The sequence below is a fragment of the Notechis scutatus genome, chromosome 1 (genome assembly GCF_049901735.1).
Source record: "Notechis scutatus isolate UNSWTSFEM ecotype Mainland chromosome 1, rNotScu1.2, whole genome shotgun sequence".
Classification (NCBI taxonomy): Eukaryota; Metazoa; Chordata; class Lepidosauria; order Squamata; family Elapidae; genus Notechis; species Notechis scutatus.
This window is the reverse complement of record NC_142009.1, coordinates 179,967,968-179,989,958: the sequence shown is the minus strand read 5'-3', so window position 1 is coordinate 179,989,958 and position 21,991 is coordinate 179,967,968. Positions and strand designations below refer to the sequence as shown.

Sequence of the window (21,991 nt, the reverse complement as noted above, 5' to 3'; positions counted from 1 at the left end):
CATTTGAATTTAAAAATTGTCTTGGAGATATCTTCTGGAGGACACAAGGGATTTTTAATACTTGCCTTTTTTCCCTTAGTTTTAACTGCTAAATGGATGCAAAGAGAGAGTGAGATGATGCCTAGAGGCAGAAGCTTTGAGAGTATACTCTGTCACTCTCCTGCCCTCAGACAAAATGATAGATTGGGGGCCTGGAAAGGGACAGCATGCAGGCCAACATATTTCCTAATACTTTGCAAAGAAACTCCAAGAAGTAAAGTGACCGAATTGCTTAGATCATAGAGTATTAGAAGACAAAGACTGAATATGGTCAGAGGGACATGAGATACTAACATCTGTATGTTATATAACACTGCCCAAAGTCATCTTATATGGGAGATGTGCCTATAGTTTACATACATACATATATCATATACATACATACGTACATACATACATACATACATACATACATACAGTGGTAATACAAATTCTCATTCAGCACCATTCTGTTCAAGGTTACCCAGAATGTTTTCAGGAAGAGTAAGTGGAATGGTTCTCCTGCACACTACTGTAATGTATTTGTGAGAATCCATGTGAACAAATCACTTGTATTTAGCTCAAAAGTGGATGTCGATTGGATAGAATATAGTGAGTGGTTTGGCGAGAAATATTGCAAGGTTATCTGACAATGTTTTCAATTTGCGGAATTCAAGGAAGTGAGTAGGGTTTTTGTAATATTAGCTCTACTTTTTGGGGTGGAGGGGTGGATTCATGATCTGCTTGGCTTCTTCTGGTATAACTAGGAGGAGATTTCCAGATATAGTACATGAAAAGTGCTTCTTTATGACAAGAAATGGTACCATTGTCCTTGATGGAAGCAATAAAGTATTTACTCCTGAAGTTATTTCTGAATCCAACCATGTTAGATAACTTTGTCCTGTCCCCAGGCTTCCCTTTTTGGAAGAAGCTTTGCAGAATGCAGCAGGGCATAGAGAGCCCTAGATGAAGCAGAGTATCTTAATTCTTCCCAATTTGGTTCAGACCTGATAGATTTCCAAATAGTGTTAAATATCATCAGCCATGATATCTTTCTGGACTGTTACAAGAAGTGAGTGTGCTCTTTATGATGTTTCTGAGTAGAGAGTTTCAGTCCATAGTTATAGGAGAGGAATAGTTATGGTTGTTCCCGTGTAATGTATCTCAAGGGTTGACTATCCATATTATTTTAACATCCATACGAAACTGTTAGAAATGTTCATCCGTTGATTTTGGATGAAGCATCATCTTTTATGTTGATAATATCTAGTTATACCCTGTCACTTCACACCAGCAATAATATAGTTGAGATCCTTGCTGAATACATGGAAGCTATGAGAGACTGGATGAAATGAGAACAAACAAACAACTTTTTACAGAACAAACCTGGAATTTGTATTTTCTGGGTCTCGCTCTTTTTTCATGTCGATGTTGTTTACTCTGTTTCCTCTCCTATGGAAAAAGGGGAGTCTTAATTTTTATTAGGATGTGATTGGCTTTTGCTTAACTTGGCTAGAATTATTCATACAGTGGCTCAGCAGTCTGCACTCTTTGGACTTTGGATCTCTAATGGTCTCTTTCACTAGCCATCTCATCTGTCCAACACTTTTCTGTCATCTGCTTCTCCGGAATACCTCCCCTTTCAAAAGAAGGATTCAGATGAGCAAGGAGAAATCTGAGTCTGCCAGTCCTGGAAGAATCTGTTCTTAGCACTGACAGTGGGAAAATCCAGCAGGAAAATTAATTTTCAAATCCTGCAGAGCAGACCCAAGGATTTATTTATTGTCTCAGTTGATGTGCTGTGATTTGAGATTTGTAACACAAGATATGCTAAGAAACAACTTTTTTTTAAAAAAAAAATGTGGCTTGTTAATTGAGGACACTGAATTCATCTTTGGAATTTACAAGTACTTTGCAATGCTTCTATGGATCCAAACAACTCCTGATGATAGTATTATTTTTCATCAGGCATTAGTTTTCAGTGGTACACATGGCCTCATCTGCTTACAAATTTTTAACACAAGTTTCTAAAATTAGTACTTTTAAAACAGGTATGTCCATCTGGCAGTCTGTGGACTAGATCTGGCCTCTTAAGCAATCTATCTGGACTAGAAGTAGCTTTCTTACATAAAAATGTGAGATATTTTTACTCTGGAGTACATTGCACGTTGAGTTGTGTTGGGATTAAAACCTTAATGGCTATGTTCTACTTTGTGCCAAGCCCCAAAAAAATTAAGAATCTGTTTAGGAAATCAGAATTATATAATATGAATATATCCATTCAAATATGACCCATTTTTGTACCAACAGTGAGGAAAACCAGGGTGCTTAGGCATCCTTTCTGTTTCATCCAAGCTAGGAGCTATGATTAGTAGACTCTCCCCCAAAAAATCAGTTTCATAAACCAGCTGTCAATTCTGATGAACTAAATTAGGATTTATATCTTAGCATGGTACACAGATGTTGTTAATATCTATTGGATTACCTATTGAAGTATTCACTGGGCCTCCTATGAAACAAAATGAATGCAGAAAATAGGTTATTTTCTGGAATACAAGTTTTAAAGGGTCAAAGAATACACTGAGCATAAAAGTGAGTAGCCTAAGTCATAAACTGAATTAGATTTCATTTTAATTTCATTTAACATAATATGATGGGCCCATTTGTGCTGAAAGTGAGTGCTGAAGCCCCGCAGGTCCTGATACTACCCCCTACCCCCAGGTTGACTCTGGGTATCTGGGTTGTGTGTTTGGGATGCAGGATACCCCCTCCCTTAGGTAAGGGAAGCAGGAAGGCAGAGGCCAGGGTAATGAAATATCAGGGGGATTGGGGTAGGTTGTTACATCCAAGTGGTAATGAACAGAGGTAATTTCAATAGGAGCCAGAGGGTGGGCTTTACCTGGGGAAGATATCCCCGATGCTTAATACCAGTGGCTGTTCTGGCCCACTTTGTAAACTGTCAGTTCTTATAATCTTCAATGAAACAGAGAGAAGACAAGATATATTTGGCTCACTTTCACTAAACCTAAGATGGTCTGTATGTAATAGTATATTTCGATAGCGTACTTTTGCATTGTTATCATACTGCCTAGAGTCAGATTCATTCTTGGCTCATCATGGTCCCAAGATTTATATGACCTAGAAAATACGGGTGTGTGTGACAGTGTATTTATTGCATAATCTTCAGTGTATAGTCAAAGTTCTATAAATGAAAGAATTCAGGAAACCTGTTATGAGATAGAATGAAGAATCATAAATGTACTGTAGTATTTTATCAAGACTTTAAGAATTCCGTAAGACTATGAATCAGTTAAAAATAGTACCAATCTGGGATTAAAAAGTAAATATAAATGCCTAGGATATTAACTGCATTTGTTCTCTGAACTTTGTATTTAGCAGGTTGCCATGCTCCAGAGTTGGCCTGATTTTTTTTCCTCACTGTGAATTATCCTACATGCATCTTAATTTACATGCAATCTAGATGATTAAACTAAATTTAACTAAATGTTTAATTATTCAGATTTTTAATCCGTAGCTTAATCCATGATTATTTTTATCCCAAACAATTACTTCCATTGTTACAAGATTGCAGGACTTTGTTATTTTCTTTCTGGCATAATTATATTACATCTCAATTTTAAAGTGTGTAGATTGTGTATCCTTAATAACTAATTTAATTAAATATTCATTAATCGTATTATATATAGGAGATTTTGCATATGCAAGAACCTTACTTCAACTCAGATTGATTTAGTGGGTGTTCTCTAGTATAGAAGGAAAATCCAGTGATTCTGAAACCCATCCATTCGTTCATTGCTCTTAAAGTTGATGTCAGCTCTTAGCAACTACAGTACGTAGATTTTCTCCAGTCTGATTCTTCAGATCTTGCACAGTTGCACCCAGTGATGCTGTAATGGAGTCCATCTACCTTGCTGGTGATTATCATCTTCTGATTTTGTTTCCTGCAACTTCCAACATTGTAGGTTTCTTCAAAAAAATGGTCTTCGTCTAACATGTCCAAAGTGTTTTGAGGCTTGAATTAGAATTCGGAGTTGATTTATTTGATGATCCACTTGAGAGTTTTGATTATCCATAGTATTCTCAAGAAATTTTTCCAGCATCAAAGCATCAAAACTATTTCTATCTTACTTCTTCTAAGTCCAACTTGAACTTCCATAATGTTATGGGGAAATAATTGCCTTCATGATCCTGATCTCAGCATCTGAATGTCTTTTCCAAGGCCTTCATGGCTACTCTATCAAGTGTTAATCTGCAGAGTATTTCTTAAGTGCTGGTTCCTTTCTGTTAATACTTAATCCCAAGAGGAAGACCCTAGAGATGCTACAACCTCTGTCAATTCTAACCTGATTTCTTGACCTGTTGGCTTCTTTAATGTTAATCCATTTTTTCACTGTATTCCTTGACTTTCATTACAAAAGCTTGCAGATCATTTGCATTTTCAACTATTAGAATAGTGTCATCAGCATAGCCCTGGTTATTGATATTCAATATGGTTATTTTTCCTTCAATTTAAAACCATATTCATCTTCTTTTAATCCAAATTCCCTCCATATGTATTCTGCATATAGATTGAATAAGTAAGAGGAGAATATATGCCCTATTCATAATCCTTTCAGACCTGAATCCAGTCTGCTTTTCTATCTTCTGCTCTATTGTGGCTTTCTGATTTATGTATAGGTTTCAAACAACAAAATTGAGATGCTGTGGCTTTCTCATTTTTCTGAAGATGGTTCATAATGTGACATAAATCAAAGGCTTTTCGATATCGATGAAACACACATTAACGTATTTTTGTATTCTTTGACTTTCTCATTTGTGCAGGATAATGTCTTTTCTTCCTTGACCTTTTCTATGTCCATTTGAACACATGGCATCCCCTTTTCCATGTAAGGCTCTAATTGGATGATCCTAAGCCTTATTCTGTTTGGGTATGAAATTAAAACTATTGTATATTAGCTTGCTCATTCTGACCCCTATCTAAGTCTCTTTTTTCTATATTGGAATATTGATTTATCTCTTCCACTCCCTTGCTGACTCTGTCATTCTCCAGATTTGGTAGCATAGCCTGGTTAGATCATTTACTAAAAGTTTTATATTGCTTGCCATATTTCTATCAATTTTCAACGATTTCTTATAGCTTTATTTCTTGATAATGACCTGAGAGCTACTTTAACTTATAGATAGATTAAGTTATAGATAGATTAAATAGACCCTATAGATTGGAAAGTAGATCTATTGGATTTGTATGTATGTATATACTATTACTGCTGTACTATTTCAAAGGTGTTAAAATTGGGAATTTCTAAGCATGAAAGAAACATAAATGTTTCTTCTGTATATGATAATTATTAACCACTAATGAATTGATACAAGTAAATTTGTGAGTTGGAAATAAAATACACAACAATAATTTAACTTGATTAACTATTTTATGTAAATTTCATTTAGATTTGTACAAAACCTACCAAATACCACTTTCTTTCTCTTTATTTCCATATAAAATGTAATGATTATGAGAAACACATGAAGTGTGAAGTAAAATTGAAAGCAGTGTGTATGGAATTCTGCTAACTTTGACTGTTTTATTATTTTACCTTTTTGAAAATACTTTTATAAAAATGATCAAAAATGTATTTACAATAAATCTGAACAACAAAATTTTTTTTTTTAAATATTGAAACTTGAATGCCATGCTTTAAACAAATAAGAGTAAACCTGGTCTGTATTTTATGCACTGTAAACTTGATTTAATATGAACTGAACATGTGAATTTCTTAATGAGGTAGAATTTGGTGTGTGTGTGTGTGTGTGTGTGTATATATATATATATATATATATATATATATATATATATATATATATATATATATATATATATATGGCATTCGGCTTTGTTCGGGTATTTTCCCACGTCATTGTAGTTGTTCTTTTAAAGTTGTAGCAACGTTTCAGCAGAATCTCATCTGCCATCATCAGGCTTCTGTATAGTGTTTATCAGACATGATATTCTTCCGATTAAAATCGGAATTCCAATTTTTGGAAATCGCCCCCCCTTCCCCCCTTCTTCTCCTCCTTCCTCCCCTCGGAGGCCCCGAGTCAGGAGTTGCTACCGCCGGCGTGGCTCTGCGTGGCTCAGTCCGCGTTGCCTCAGGAAGGGAAAGGCAAAAAGGAAGAGCCGCAGCGGCGCTTTGCAACGGCAGCAGCGGCTCCTGGTTTTGCCTTTCCTTCCCGAGGCAACGCGGTGCGAGCGGAGGCCGGGCGGGCGGTGCGAGGCGGCGGGCGAGGGGCGGGGGCAGTGCGAGCGGCGGGCGGGCAGGCAGGCGGTGCGAAAGGGAGCTGGGCAGCGATTTCTTGGCACGCGGTGGGGGGGTCTCTTTTGACCGGCCCCGATTTTTTTTCAGAGGGGAATATCATGCCTGGTTTATTTATTTATTTATTTTGCTGGACTAAAATTTATCTCAGTTTGAAAATGACTGAGATTCTATAGTAATTCAAGTACTAGAATTAGGTGAGATTTCTATCTGCATACATTTTACCATGTTAACAATACTAGCATTCTACAGTTGGTTTTTTTTAAAAAATGCTTATTGTTATCTTATACTTGTTTTCTGGTATTCTGTTACCAATTTTATTATTGTTTTGTAATTAATATATTGAAGTAAGGAATGTATTGGCTAATTTCTTTGTCAAGTCACACTGATGGTATTTGTGAATCAAAAATCCAGCATCATTGTGGATGTTTTTAAGGGTTATACAGTTCTGTATTTGTAGACTTCCCAGTTGTTTAAAAATCTGTCACTAGACAACAAAATAGGTAAGGAACTCTAGATAGACAGCCCAGTTGCTACACAATATATACCAAAGGACCAACAGTATATTCTGTACTCATAAGAAAGTACATGTGTTTAGGAACAGAATGTTAAAAACCCAGGACAAGTGTGCCATTCCATATCCATGTTTGTGAATAGATCTTGTTCTTATTATATACATACATTTCAATTTAATGTTATAAATTTGCCTTTCAGACAATCATATGGCAGAAGAACAGGGTACTAGACCATAAAATGGCTTTCATGGAAGTAGTGGGACCTGCTGTTATGAAGAACATGGTACCTTTTCAGCAACACCGTGAAGATCTGGAGTTAAGTTTCTAAGCCTTTACATAAATTACTTCTTCCAGTATTATTTCAAATTAATATTATTTACATCTCATTTGTTGTCATTTGAGTAATGGTTTGACAATAACATAAACATTAAAACATCCATATTTCAATAAATTTTCTGAAAACACACTCAATCAAAAATCCCCCAGAGAATATAGCAAAATAATCCCAAAGATGAAACTGTCTTTATTTTTTCTATCTGTCCCACTGCTGGGCTATGTTATGTTTAAGTTCTTAAATTGCTTGAATCAAAGTCATCTGAAGGAATATTTCCTAATCTATGATCCTCCCCCATCTCCTAGAGGTAATAGTGAAAATTGAAGTTGCAGTGGGCTTATTTTTCAGTAACGCGGCCTTTTACTTTTTACATTATTTTACTTCTATATTTGCATTATAGAACATAGAATAACAGAGTTGGAAGGAATTTTGGAGGTCTTCTAATCCAAACCCCTTGCCCACAGCCCATGCCCATCCTATAACATCCCGGACTTTCTTTGGGCTTGATGAGATGGGTACATGTGTCCTCACTTCTGTTGATAATCTGTTGATTATCTCTTCCAGAATCTTTCAGTATTGATGTCAGGCTGATTGATTATGGTTGCAATGGACATTTCTCAGCAATTCAGCCTTGTTCTTTTTTATGTACTTTTATTAAGTATTTTGTTTATAATAATAAAATTTAGTACAAGCTAAACTTTAAAAAAAAGAAGAAAATAGAATAAAAGGTGCAAAAAGAAGAAATGAAAGAAAAAGAGTGAGGAGAAAGAAAATAAGATATAATTTAGAAAAGAAATATATACAAAAGTGATTTCCAAACTTCATCACAAGTATAACATATTTAGTGACTCTTCACCCCCTCTAATGTTACAAATAGTCTTTTCATTCTCTTCAGTACTGGTGTCAGCAGAAAGTCCATAAAAGTTTTACAGAAGTAACAACTTATAAACCAACTTTATATTCCTTTCTCTTAACTTCTCATAGTCTTAATTTCATTCAAATATTGTCAGCTATGATGGCCATTTAAGAATTTTCTTTCCTTTTAAGTTCTTTAAGACAGGGATCGCCAACCTTTTGGACCTCAGGGACCACCAAACTCATAATTTTAAATCCCCAGGACCACTAACAGGTTCTGTGAGCATGGCCTAATTTGTGGGTGTGGCTTGGTGGTCATGTGACTGGCTGGCCATGGCTTGTATGTAAATATTATAAATATTTATATAAATATTGAATTTTTAATAAAAAAGAGCAACTTTTACCCAAAATCAGGCAAAGCAGGCAGGCAGATTGAGTTGCTCACAGAATCACAGATTCATTCAGAGATCTATCTATCTGCCATCGGCTAGCTCAGTCTGTCACATAAAATTTGCTTGCAAGCAAACTCACAAAATTAACTCACAACACACCATATATGTAAATATTGAATTTTTTATTTAAAAAGAGCAACTTTTACCCAAAAGCAGGCAGGCAGATTGAGTTGCTCACAGAATCATTCTGTGATCTATCTATCTGCCATTGGCTACCTGAGTCTGTCACATAAAATTTGCTTGCCATGAGTCTGCACTGAATAATAGAACCTTCAGTCCTAAGGGAGGTTCGGCTGTGCTTAAAAGCAGAGCTGAAGATCTAAAGACTAGCTAGAAAACAAGAAATCCAACAATTTCCTGCTTTGTAGCTAATCTAAATCTCCCAGCACAGCAGAACAGCTGATGGTTGGAAAAAGGAAAAATAGCAATTTAGCAGGCAAGTTTGCCGGGTAAGGAGTGAGTGGGCGGGGAGGGTTCCCATGGGCCATGTGGGCAGCACAGCCTTGTGTTTCTGCGCAGCCTGGATTAATTGCCTTGAGGGGTTGGTCTAGGGGTTAGATTTCTCCGCGGCCCACTAAAATTTTCTCGTAGCCCACCAGTGGGCGACCGCTGTTTTAAGAGAATAGGATAATGGATATGTAAGTATGTATTTATTCTTAATACTAAGTACAGTATATTAAGAACATACAACTTGAGAAACATATATATACACAAATCTATGAGTATATGTTGCTATATTTTGAAAACTACATATAAATATGCTTATTCTGTACCTGTCAACAGTGGTGTCCCCCAAGGCAGTGTTCTAGGACCAATTCTTCATACTCTACATAAATGACCTCTGTGATCATATTAAGAGCAACTGCGTTCTCTTCACTGATGATGTAAAACTATTCAACACCACTGACAATACTGCTACCCTTCAAAAAGACCTCGACTATGTATTAGAATGGTCAAACAAATGGCAACTTCAAATCTCAACAAATAAATGCTCTGTCTTACATATTGGCAAAAAAAATATCAGAAAATAAAATACAGGCTGAATTGACTAGACCTTGTTGATGATCCAAACTCTGTCAAGGATCCTGGAGTACTCATCTCTAATGATCTAAGTGCTAGAGCCCACTGTAACAACATAGCCAAAAAGGCATTAAGAGTTGTTAACCTAATCTTACATAGTTTTTTCTCTGGTAATATCACACTATTAACTAGAGCATACAAAACATTTGCTAGACCAATACTCAAGTACAGCTCATCAGTCTGGAACCCACATTACGTATCTGATATTAACACAGTTGAGAAAGTCCAGAAATATTTCACAAGAAGAGTTCTCCACTCGTCTGCTCGTTGCAGAATACCTTATGCCACCAGACTCAAAATTCTAGATCTAGAAAACCAAGAACTATGCCACCTTTGGTCCGATTTAAGTATAATATATAAAATCATACATTGCAATATCCTACCTGTCAATGAATACTTCAGCTTCAACCATAACAATACAAGAGCAAACAATAGATACAAACTCAAGGTTAATCGCACCAAACTTGATTGCAGGAAATACGACTTCAGCAACACAGTGGTCAATGTCTGGAATACTCTACCTGACTCTGTGGTTTGCTTCCCCAAACCCCAAAAACTTCAACCTTGGACTTTCTACTATTGACCTCGCCCCTTTCCTAAGAGGTCTGTAGGGGGCGTGCATAAGCGCACCAACGTGCCTGCCTATTGTTTCTTTTATTTTTCTTATATGTATCCATGTATTCATAACTATGTTTTTACTTATACCTATTATCTTGTAAGCAATTGACAAACAAATAAAATAAATAAAAATATTTGAAATGATGCACAAAAAAGGCTTATTTTGTTGTCGCTGCCGTTTAAAAAGGAAACTGCAAAGAAAGTGAGCCAAAACAAATTCATACTTGGATAAATAACATCAAATAAACTAAAGTTGGCATGGATGGATTAGGTCTCTTCAAAGTCCCTTCCAACCATTTGATTCTGCATTCTATAAGTAATAACTGAAAAGTAAAATATTACATGGGAAATTATTGAAAAAAACTGTATTTACCTATTTATTTATATACCAATATTTACCAATTTATATACCAATATTTATTACATGTACCAAAATGACTTAATTTTTGTTAAAAGTTCTATTGATTCAATGTTATTTAATAATCATTTAACAATATATTCATTATCATTATAGATATCTTTCAGTGGCTTTGTTCCAAAGCCTGATTCAGATAGAAGTTTGACAGGTCATTCGAACTCAGAAAGAAGTTACATTTTTATAAACAGCCGACCAGTGTATCAAAAAGAAATTCTCAAGGTACTGCCTTTTCAATCCTATTTCTGTGATTTACAAAATATAGTTTAAATTAAATAGTAGCTATAACAGACTTGAACCCAAGTTTTAACTTTGTACATTAGAATGCAAGCCTATATCACAAGTTGTTTTGAAATTCCCTTTAGTTTTAGAATTGTATTCCACTGCAGCATGGGATAGAGATGACAGTTCTTAATTATTGAAATTAGTTACCTAGGTTCTCCTCCCGTTTAACCTAAGATAAAATTAAAAGTTCCCATATTAACTGGGTTGTTTTTTTTTAAATATAGCCTGTTCCTCAATAATTACTAATGGGCAGTAATTTGCCTTTTTTAACACAGGGAAGTACTGCATCAGCATGCATTTAGAACATACCAGGTGAAGTAGTATTACATTCTTGTAGCATGTCCCTTTACCAGCAACAAAGTTCCATTGCATCAATTTTATGTAGTTGCAGCCTAATAAAAGCTGCTATTTTTTTTCCTCAACCCAGTTATGTGACTATAATTCTTGCTATATATACTCAAAGATAATATGGAATCCAGTGTCATAGAAGCAAAGATCTGTTATAGCACTTTGTAAGGTCCTCTGGAGCAGCTTTATACAGGAAATGTTACCACAGGGAAAAGAAATATTGCTTACACAGTTTGTTTGATGATAGTAATCCATTAGATTCTAACAATAACTTGGTATTATATTTATTTTAAAGTTAAAAATATTGAATTAACTTTATTCTTTTTTTATGAATATTTTAGCTTGTTCAACAGTACTATAGCACATTACACAAGGATTTTAATCGTTTATTCCCGATTTTCTTTCTCAACATTACTGTTCCTCCATCTACTGTGGATGTCAATTTAATACCAGACAAATCTCAAGTATTAGTACATAATAAGGTAGAGTCTTTAAGTCTTTTTCTCTTTCATAATATGTAATTAGATACTAGAGATTTTACTATGATGATGCAGTAAAATAGTTGTTTGTGAGTCTGTGTTCTTTTAATATTGCTTGGATTTTAAAAAAAGCAAAATTCTTGTGGCCTGAGGATAAATAAATTGTTCTGCAACAATAAGTAATGTATTTTTATTATTGTTTCTTTGATTTTTTTTAGGAATCTATCTATCTTGCTATTGAAGAGAGTTTGATATCATTATATGGACCATTAAATAGCTCTGTGTCTTCTGAAATGAGTGCAAGCAACAAAACCTCAAAAGATATTAATGAAGGTGAACAAGAAGTCATAAGCAAATCTTGTACAAGAATAAATCCACTTGCTTGTTCTTCACAATATTTTCTTAGTAATGACATACAAAATGCTAATGTGCAGAAAAACAGATTAGTTGGCAATGAAACAATATATAATCATTCTCATGATACTTCTACTGAAATTGAAATACCTGATGAACAACCAAACAATGTACTTTGTCAAGATCGACAGAATAAGGAAACATTTAATCTAGATGATAATACTGCAATGGACATTCAATGTGAAAACAGCATGGAGAGTGATTCAAGAAATTATAGTTTTCAAAAAGAAAGAGAAGGAGTCAAAACCTCTGCAGATTCATCTGAAATAACTGCTGATAAATGGAGTCTGGGGAATGCATTTAAAAATTCCAGAGCAGAAAATCTGGAACCTGTTCAGATTTTAATTCCAAATATGGATGAAGTAAGAACTACAAAGAAAAAGAGTAGCCTTCAAGAAGACAGTAACAATCAAATTGTTAAAAAACCGAATGTGATAAAAGATAAAAGGGGTCAGATTACAGCCTATGACTTAATTAGCAATAAGGTTATCAGAAAATCCATGTCAGCATTTGAACTTTTTGTTCAAGACTATTCTCCTGATTCATTGAATGAAATTACCAAGTTAAACTCAGAAAAACTACTGCTGAAAATGGAAGCAATGTGGAACTCATTGAATGAAGAAGAAAAAAAGAAGTAAGATTGTTGAACTTAATTCTGTATTTAAAAAAATACTTTCTTTGAGTTTGGTAAGATGTGTTTTTGAAAAGCGTGGCTGCAATTACAATTCAATTTAATACCTTTGATTTATGAACAACCAATATTTAAAAAGGAAGTAAACTTCATGGTTTTCTGGATCTAACCCTCCCAAGGAGCTAGTAAGGAGCTAGTAAGGAAAAGTTATTTTGTGCATACGGTAGAATATGCATCCAGCAATTTGCAAATGGACTAATTCATGCAAAAGTATTTTTCCCTTTTGCCCTACTTTGTTTCTGCATATATATAAAATGCTGGTAGTCCTCAACTTATGACCACAATTGAGCCCAAAGTTTCTGCTGTTAAGTGAGACATTTGTTAAGTGAACTTTGCCCCATTTTATGACCCTTCTTGCCACAGTTGTTAAGTGTATCACTGCAGTTAATAAGCCAATAACCTGGTTGTTAAGTGGATGTGGCTTCCCCGTTGACTTTGCTTGTCAGAAGGTTGTAAAAGATGATCACATGATCTTGGGGATGATATGAATGTGAAAATATGAACGAGTTGCCAAGCATTTGAATTTTGATCACATGATCATGGCGATGTTGCAGAGACCATAGCTTTGAAAAATGGTCACAAGTTGCATTTTTCAGTGCCTCTCTAACTTTGAACAAATGAATCCACATAATTGAACTGCAGCTATAATATACTCTCCATATTTGTATTAAAAAGGAATTGTTATTGAAAATACAGTGACAATGAGACTTAAAACTATTAAAATGAAGCAAGAAATTGTTTTGGGTAATGAAAAGTAACACATTATGTATTTGTTATAACATTTTGTGCTAACACAATTCATATATTCTGTTTTCCCATTCTCTTTCTTTATGTAAGATATGAGGAAAAAGCTGGCAAAGATCTGGAACGATACAACAGGCAAAGCAGAAAAGCTATGTGTCAGAATATACAAACTTCAATGAAAGAGAGAGAGAGAAGACACAAGATCAAATTAAAAGACTGCTTAAATAACCAGCAAAAATTGGACACACTTTTTAACTCGCAAATAAGAAAGAAGCATGATGATTACCAAGCAATAAAAACTATACAACTGCCTTTCGCTATGGATACATTCAAACAAAATCTTCAAAGGCTTGAACATAAAAAGGCAGATCAAGAGGAATCTTGCTTAATTCGCCTTCCAAATTTTCCTGATGCATGGATACTTGCCTCAGAGGAAAAAATAGAGATGCTAAATCCATACAGAATAGAAGAAGCCCTTCTTTTCAAAAAGCTAATTGAAAATCATAAGCTTCCTATAGAGAAATTGGATACTCCTATTATATTAACTGAGAGGTAAAGTAAAAATAACATTCTACAAATATATCTATCTTAAGTAAACAGGAAAGCATAGGTTTTGATTTGTATTTTTATTTTCTAAATTAAATTGTATTCATGATAAAATGAAACAAAAAAACCAAATGTTAAAATAGAACCATTTAGTAATAAAATTTATTTTGCATGATAAAATTTAAAAGATTTAGGGGTATATAACAAGCATAAACAATCAGTACAATAAGATTCCTTATAAGGCATTTAATATTATAAGTCTGTATTTTAAAAAAATATTTATTATATTTATATGGCAGTACAGGAAATGCATATCTTATTTAAATACTGGGTAGGATTCTAGATAGATTCACTTGATGGTATGATTTTCATAAGATTTTTAGATTAATTTCCCCTAACTTTAGAAATGGAACAGGGATACAGGAGCTATTTTCATGCCATCACATTTATTTGTTGTTAGTTTTCAAATGATTCTGTTGGTCCTCTAAAATGCTTAAAGCAATCCCCCCCCCACAAAAAAAAAAAAAGATTAATGGCATGAAAAGTTTAGAAACCACAATATTTTTTGGGTGATCCTCAGAAATGTTTGCTCAAACCATGACATATCTACATCCTTGCATTGTAAAGATCAGAGTTTGATAGGGAATTTAATTTAGTCAGGGCCTTCTAAACATAAACTTAATTATCATCTCATTGATCGAAAAGTCTGCTCCTAATCTCCCTTTCAAATACACTGATAATCCTAAAGGTTGAAGTGCTGTTGCCACACACAATTATGTAGTTTTGGATTAATTGGGGTCTCTCTTAGTTTTAGAACCTTTTAGAAAATTCAAAAGAATTCCAAATTTTAAACAGCATTGTGTATGGTATTAATATCTGTAATTAGGACAGGAACAGAGTCCCATTACAGGTATCCTTTGACTTATGACTAGAATTGAGCCCAAAATTTATGTTGCGAGGTGAGATATTTGTTAAGTGAGTTTTGCCCCATTTTACAACCTTTAAAGGTATTGCTGCAAAATTTGGATAAGATTAGCTGCTGTTTACCTATGAATTCCATGTTTTCTTTAAACTCACATAATTATTTATTCACTCTCCTGTTATTTCTGCTACAGGTAGTCCTCAACTTATGATCACAGTTGAGCCCAAAATTTCTGTTGCTAAGCAAGACCATTATTGAGTTTTGCCCCATTTTACAACCCCATTTTACAACCCCATTTTACTTGTGAATCATTGCAGTTATTAAGCTAATATCATGATTGTTAAGTGAATCCGACTTCCCCATTCAATTTGCTTTCAGATTTAAATGTCAGAAGGTCACAAATGGTTCATTGAGCACCATGGAACATTGAGTTGTTCTCCTAAAAAGAATCTCTGTTAGGATTCTCTGGCAGTCTAATTTAGCTGTTGCAGCACAACATCCCACTGAACTTTGGATCCAGCACATTTTCACAAGCACATACTTTCTCATCCTTTGATTTTTGGGGAGTAGCTTTATTTGAAGCAGAATCAAAAGTGCCAGAGGACGGGAAGGCAACTCAACATCAGGTATTGTGAAGGTTAATTGCAAGGTGTAATAAATACCATTTCTGTTGTATCAGTTGCGATTCCCTCCTCAGTAGCTAAGTATACATTTTAAAAAGTCACATTTTAAACTGTAGGCTGTGCCATTGATTGTTAGAAGGCTTCATTCACTCTAAGGAAAATACTTCAAGTTTTCAGAGAGGCCGATACCACTAGCACATACTATTATGCCAACTTTTGGCAGCAACAAGTTTAAAAAGGCCCTGGATGCATTCCCCTGACTTAACCCAAGCTGTAATGCTGACTAGTAGTTCCAAGTCAGGGAGAAGACCTATCTTTGTTCGCTAACAGATCATGTTCTGTGAAATAGTTGTAGTATGAGATGGGAGTACATGTTCTTTTATTGGGGGGTCTGTATAAATCACATTCAGCCAGTGATAGAAAAATCTTTTTTCTAAAGCCTTCCTTGGTGCCAAGCTGAAAGGGCATGACTTCTCTTCAATCCTTTCATCGTCTGTTCTAGCAAAAATGTGACATTCTCAGAGTTTTTTTAGATTTGTTCTTTCGTTTGTAGTTTTGTCTTTTATATGCCCTTTTTTGTTCACTTCAGTTAGTATGACTTCATTGGAGTCAACAGAGATTGTCTGAATTTTCTTGAATTTCACTTTTCATATATGCCTAAATTGAGGTAGCAAACTTTCACCTTCAAATATTATTCTGTGTTTGCTATGTTTGGGTGAAAGCCTCCTTATTAATATAGCCTCCCACTGTCAGGCCTTTATCAAGCACGTTAGTAAGTACAGATTCTCAAGTTCACAGATGTCTTTCCAGGAACAGATTTTAGAAGCTGCAGGCTCAGGGATAAACTACATAGCCAAATCATTTTCAGTCTCTAAATCTTGGGTCCGTACATTGTCAGTCATACAGAAAGGATTAAGCTGATTCTCCAACCAAGCAGCTTGAAGCCATTGAAAAAAAGCACAGCCTTTACATATCTGGGGTAATATAACCTACCAGGTCTTACCAAGTTTTTTGGTAAGTTTGATAAAACCATGAAGAATTGGTCGGCCTCACTGTCCTCTAGTGCTGACAGCTTTGTTTTTTTCTTTACTCAGAGACTTGCCTATAGCTTGCTGCCTTCTCTTTTTGACTTCTAACCAAACTATTGGCTAGTTTCTTTCCTCCTTTTGCTTTCTCTGGTATATTATTATTGTAAAATTTTGTTCACTTCTTCTAGACTCTGCTAAACAATATCTGCTAAATAGAGGTTTTACTGTAAGGTAGTCTTCAGCTTATGACCACAATTGGGATAGAAACTTTGGTTGCTTAGCTGTATGGTTGTTGATTTTACAACCCTTTTATCACAGTTATTAAATAAATCACACATTTGTTAAAACAAAAATCAAGCTTCCTCTTCCATTGATTTTGGTTGTTTGAATTCTTGAGTAGATTGCAAATAGTGATCATATGACCCAGGGACATTTCAGCTGTCATAAATACATGTCAGTTGCCAAGCACCTGAATTTTATTATATGATTATGAGGACACTGAGGATTGTTAAGTGTAACAATTATTCATAAATCAGTTATTTTAGCTGTCATAATTTTGTTAACCAATTGACTATAAGTCAAGGACTACCTGTAATAGAAGTTTTTGTACCATTTCATTCAAAGAGTATAAGTTAATTGCAAACATTTGTAAAAATAAACAACAATGTGGTACAATTCTTGACACATACTACCCCTTTGGAATACTTCTTTAAAATTCTCTATCTTTTTAAAGAATGCTATCTTATGTGATTTTTTTTTATTGTAGTCTTTTTAGTGACACTCATTATATGGAAGTGCTTTGCAGTATGTCTAGGGAAAGTACAAGATTTGATGGATCATCCTATTTGTTGGATCCCAGGCTTGTAGCAAATGGATTTAAGATAAGGATAATACCAGGTATTTATATCTTGGTTTCTTACTTTAGTTCTTAGTATAATTTTTTATATAATACAGCAGGAGATTTCATTTGAAAGTAGATTTAAAAATGAGAAGTCTATAAGAATTACATGGAAAAGGATGTTACACTGGACATACAAAGGAAACTAAAATAAAGATAATTTGTGGTATTTTAAAAGGTGACAAATTACTAAAAATTTGTTATACTTGTGATGAAAGGGTGCTCCATCTTTAAGATCACAATAGCACTGCCTGAGAATCATTTAACAAGTGATTTAATCTTTGAATTTTAAATCTTTTTATTAACAAATTTAAGCTTTTCAATTTCTACTAAAATTTACAATAAGAAATTTTAAATCATCATAAGAATACATGCATGTGGAAACTGACAAGTTTTGCAAAAGATACAGCTACTTTAAAACTAATTAAAGAAAAAGTGTGTCCTGTTCTAAGGTATTATGCAAATCTAAATGTAGTATAATCACATGTTTAGGACTGCTGTATATTGCTTGGCAGTATACCTATTTCAAATCAGAGTAATATGTAAACTATATCCAGTTATTCATGTATCATGTATTTGTTTTACTATAAGGTACTTCAGCTGTGGAAAGTCAGCTGGAAATAGAAGGAATGACCAGCTGTCTGCCATATTATGGTATATCAGATTTGAAGGAAATTCTAAGTGCTGTGATAAATAATAATGCACAAGAAGTCTATGAATGCAGACCTCTTAAAGTGGTAAACTATTTGGAGGTAAGAATGTTGTATTCTCAAAAGATTGTTCCACAGCTTAAAGATATTGCTCCCTGAGGGGGTAAGACAATTATACTAAAAGCAGTAATTAAATTAAATAATTAGAATATTTCTTTTATTATCTAGTATTAATTTGCTGTTATATGAGATGCATATTTTAAAATAATATAGCTATATCTACATTTTAAAACTTATAGCTTCTACAATGGAAGCAGTGTAAGAAACACAAAGCATGGTCTCACATTTCTTGGATTTGTGTTTGGATTTAGGACAGAGTCAATTTGATTGTATTCATTTGTGAAAATTTGTTGTCTGTGTGTGTAATTAGGCAAAGAAAGAAAATAGTGTAATAGAAGATCACCCACTTGCCAAATTTCTCTGTACTATTAGAATATATTGGAAATACATTATGACCATCACTTACTATACATATTCTTCATTCCACAGGGAGAAGCAGTCCGATTATCCCGAAAATTGCCTTTATATTTATCAGAAGAAGATGTACAGAATACTATAAACAGAATGGGGAAGCAGCTTGGAACCCAACATAACAGCTGTGTCCATGGTCGTCCATTTACTCATTTCTTAACAAAAATACCTAGATAACTAGAAAGGAATAACTAGAAAGGAAAATACTGTTTAAAATCATATTTCACCCTTTTACGTACGTTATACTATGGACATTTATATTTTTTAAATTAGTATTCGGCTATAATTACTGTATTATAATTTGGTTTGAAATTCATGTGGAACTATATTGAAAATAACCTGTACTTCTTTCTATATATGAATATTCCAAGTTCATATTAGCTGGACTTACATATTTAACACTGCATATTTTTATTTATAGATAATCTTGCAAAAAATAACAGGAGGAACTGTTAACTAAAATATGCATTTCTATTGTTCACAAAATTGATAAAGATATAATTTTATATATCTCTTGTTAGACATGCTTTTTGATATAAAATACAATCAATGTAATTTCTTATTTTTTTATAAGATACCCCTGAATAAAATATGTATGTGGAAAAACAGATTTTGGACATAATTATCTTTGTTTGGCAACACTATAACGCACCGGTGTCAAACTCACGATGTCACATTCCTGTCATGTTCGCGACATTTTTCCCATTTGTGGAGCTGGGGTGAGCGTGGCCTGTGCATGATGCATCCAGCTCATGGACTGCGAGTTTGACATAATGGCATAGTAGTTTCACAATCCAATTATTTTAAAAGGATTAGCAGAACATTTCATGAAAACCAAGATATATGATCAGTACAAATTAGAAGCATTATCTACATGAGTTTGAGACAACTACTTAATTTGAGAACTAAAAATTCCAAACTATTGTCCGGAGTTATTAGTGTATCTAAAAGGGAATATGGTTTGATTTAGCATATTGTACAAAACTGGCCTTTGTTCATAAACCATTGTTTATGGGTTCCTAATCGCTTGTCAACTCAGCTGTTAGAGAACACTTTGTAGACCATGGGTTAGCAGGATGTGTGAACCAGGCTTTCAGCTACTGGGCAACAGCTTTTTTAGTGTGGTCCTGGGGATTCCCTAAGACCCTCTTTCATTCGTCTGTGAAATCAAAATTATTCCCCAATTAATATCTGACAAAAGGTATTTGCAAAAATTTAAAACAATTTACTCTTCTCAATATTTTTATTTCTTAAGAAATAGTTTTTTTCATTAAAAAATATCAATACTATTATCTAATAGTTTAATATTTTTGCATGTTTCAATATTCTTACAAGTGAATCAACTTTATATGTTGATAAATATAATATATACAAATAATCTCTTTTGTAGGTCCTCTGTAATTTTTGGAAGTGAAAGGAATTCTGCCAACAAAAAGTTTAAGAAATGCTGAACAAGAGCAATCTGTTTCTGTAATATACATGTTAATCTCAGTTATATGGCATCAATAAGCCTAGTTGAAACTTTAGGTCTACTTAGGGACCAATTAAGCACGCTTAGGAGCTATTCTATGCGTAAAATAGAATTATTTTCTGCTGAGTTACCAGATGTTGGAAATTTTATCCAAGAGAAACCTTTGTGGGTTCATGTAGAAAAGTGGACTAACTAGCCTGCCAATTTGCACCGACAAGGAATAGCTGTTTCATGGAACAATTCCCCTCCAAAAAAGTCTTTAAAGAGGGCCGTGTTTACCCACCTTGTCAAATTTGTGCAGCTAGACAAAGCATCCTATTTTCCCTCTATCCACAACCAGAGGTTTCTTGCCCTGCAGGCATTCAGGAAGAAGAGTTTGAGAAAACTCCAATGGAAAAGAACCAAAGATGAATCCACCTTTTTGCCTTTCTTCTTTCTCAGAAGGTTTAAAAATCAGTTTGGGGTTAGTGGTTGGTGATCTAGAAAAGCAGGAGACCGTGAGTTCGAGTCCTTCCTTAGGCATGAAAGCCCAGCTGGGTGGCTCTCTTAGCCCAACTCATGAACAAGGTGTTTGTTATGGGGAAAATGGGGAGGAGGAAGGAGTTTTAGGTGTGAAGGCAAATACACTTGTCCTGAGATAACGATGCAAGATCAACTTAGTGTTCATTAGTATGAAGGTATATTTGCTACCTTGAGTTATATATAAAAATAAAGGCCGGAAAGAAAAAATTGCATTGGTGCCTGCCTGTGGAACTAAGGGGAACTTTGACCTAGACCAGACACACTAGTAGCCAAAAGAGACTTTACCAGCCTTGCAGTAGTAACTTAAAGTCAGGATGGAATAAAAGAAGCTTACCTCAAATATGGGAGATCTCCCAGATTAATTTCTACCTTTTTTTTTTTTTTTTTACAGAAAGCTAGGGGCAAAACGCTAAAATAAGGTGCGGGGGGAGTTTTGAAATCTCTCAAGATTTAAGGAGTGGGATGGGGTGGGGATTGGTCAGGCCAGAGAAAGTAGCTTTTGTTTCAATTTTAAAGACATTAATAAGACAGGTGTAGGCTTGAATGAGATCTCGGGTGAACATAACACATTGTCAGCTGGTGCTCCATTCAAAATCCAAGAAAGAAATACTCAGACTCCTTTAATCAGAGAAAAGATATCTTTTACTGGAAATCAAGTGGTAGCAACAAAAGAATTCTGAATCTGAGAAAGTGGGCGCGTAAATCACATATACAAAGTAATGGCAACGTTCCCACCCCCAACAGTTCAATTGGCTCATCCAATTAAAAGTTGTGTATATCATCATGTGGACATCCCCAGGTGGTGATGAGGCTTCTGTCCGTTGACCTTGACATAGTTTGATAAAGGGTTGGAGCTGCGCATAGCATAGGATAGAAACCTAAGCAAGAATGTACACCCCCAGTTTATACAGTTCTGGTTTGTAACACCTCCAGCTCACTTCCCATAACCATTCCCCCCCTCCTCCCCCATTACTTATGACAGCCAAAAGATGCAAAGCAAAAGGAGAAAATCTTGAAGGCTGACACACATTTTAAAACTGCTGAATATTCTAGGAGTCAGTACCAGGCTCTCTTGAAGCAGACAGTATAGCTAAAACCAATTTGTATAAACTCAGCTTGTGTGATTAATTTGTAGTAGGTTTGCCCCATGAACTGAGGCAAGAGTTTTGGGCTAACATAGTCTATGAATGCAGATTAGCTTCTTTTTATACTGCAGAGCA

The 21,991-nt window shown here is 34.6% G+C and overlaps 1 protein-coding gene across 9 annotated transcripts in view; it reads left to right on the top strand.

Moving 5' to 3' along the window:
• The window catches only part of PMS1 (PMS1 homolog 1, mismatch repair system component), a 41,297-nt gene extending 21,913 nt beyond the window's left edge, over nt 1-19,384 (top strand). For all 9 annotated transcript variants that reach the window (XM_087949568.1, XM_087949563.1, XM_087949569.1 and 6 more), the window contains 8 exons: nt 7,065-7,181; nt 10,719-10,841; nt 11,594-11,734; nt 11,950-12,779; nt 13,674-14,132; nt 17,466-17,596; nt 18,189-18,349; nt 18,797-19,384. In XM_087949568.1, the coding sequence (XP_087805694.1) occupies nt 7,065-7,181; nt 10,719-10,841; nt 11,594-11,734; nt 11,950-12,779; nt 13,674-14,132; nt 17,466-17,596; nt 18,189-18,349; nt 18,797-18,955 (2,121 nt within the window). In that variant the 3' untranslated portion in view covers nt 18,956-19,384. The remainder of the gene's footprint in view (nt 1-7,064; nt 7,182-10,718; nt 10,842-11,593; nt 11,735-11,949; nt 12,780-13,673; nt 14,133-17,465; nt 17,597-18,188; nt 18,350-18,796) is intronic.
• Nucleotides 19,385-21,991: the final 2,607 nt, after the last annotated feature.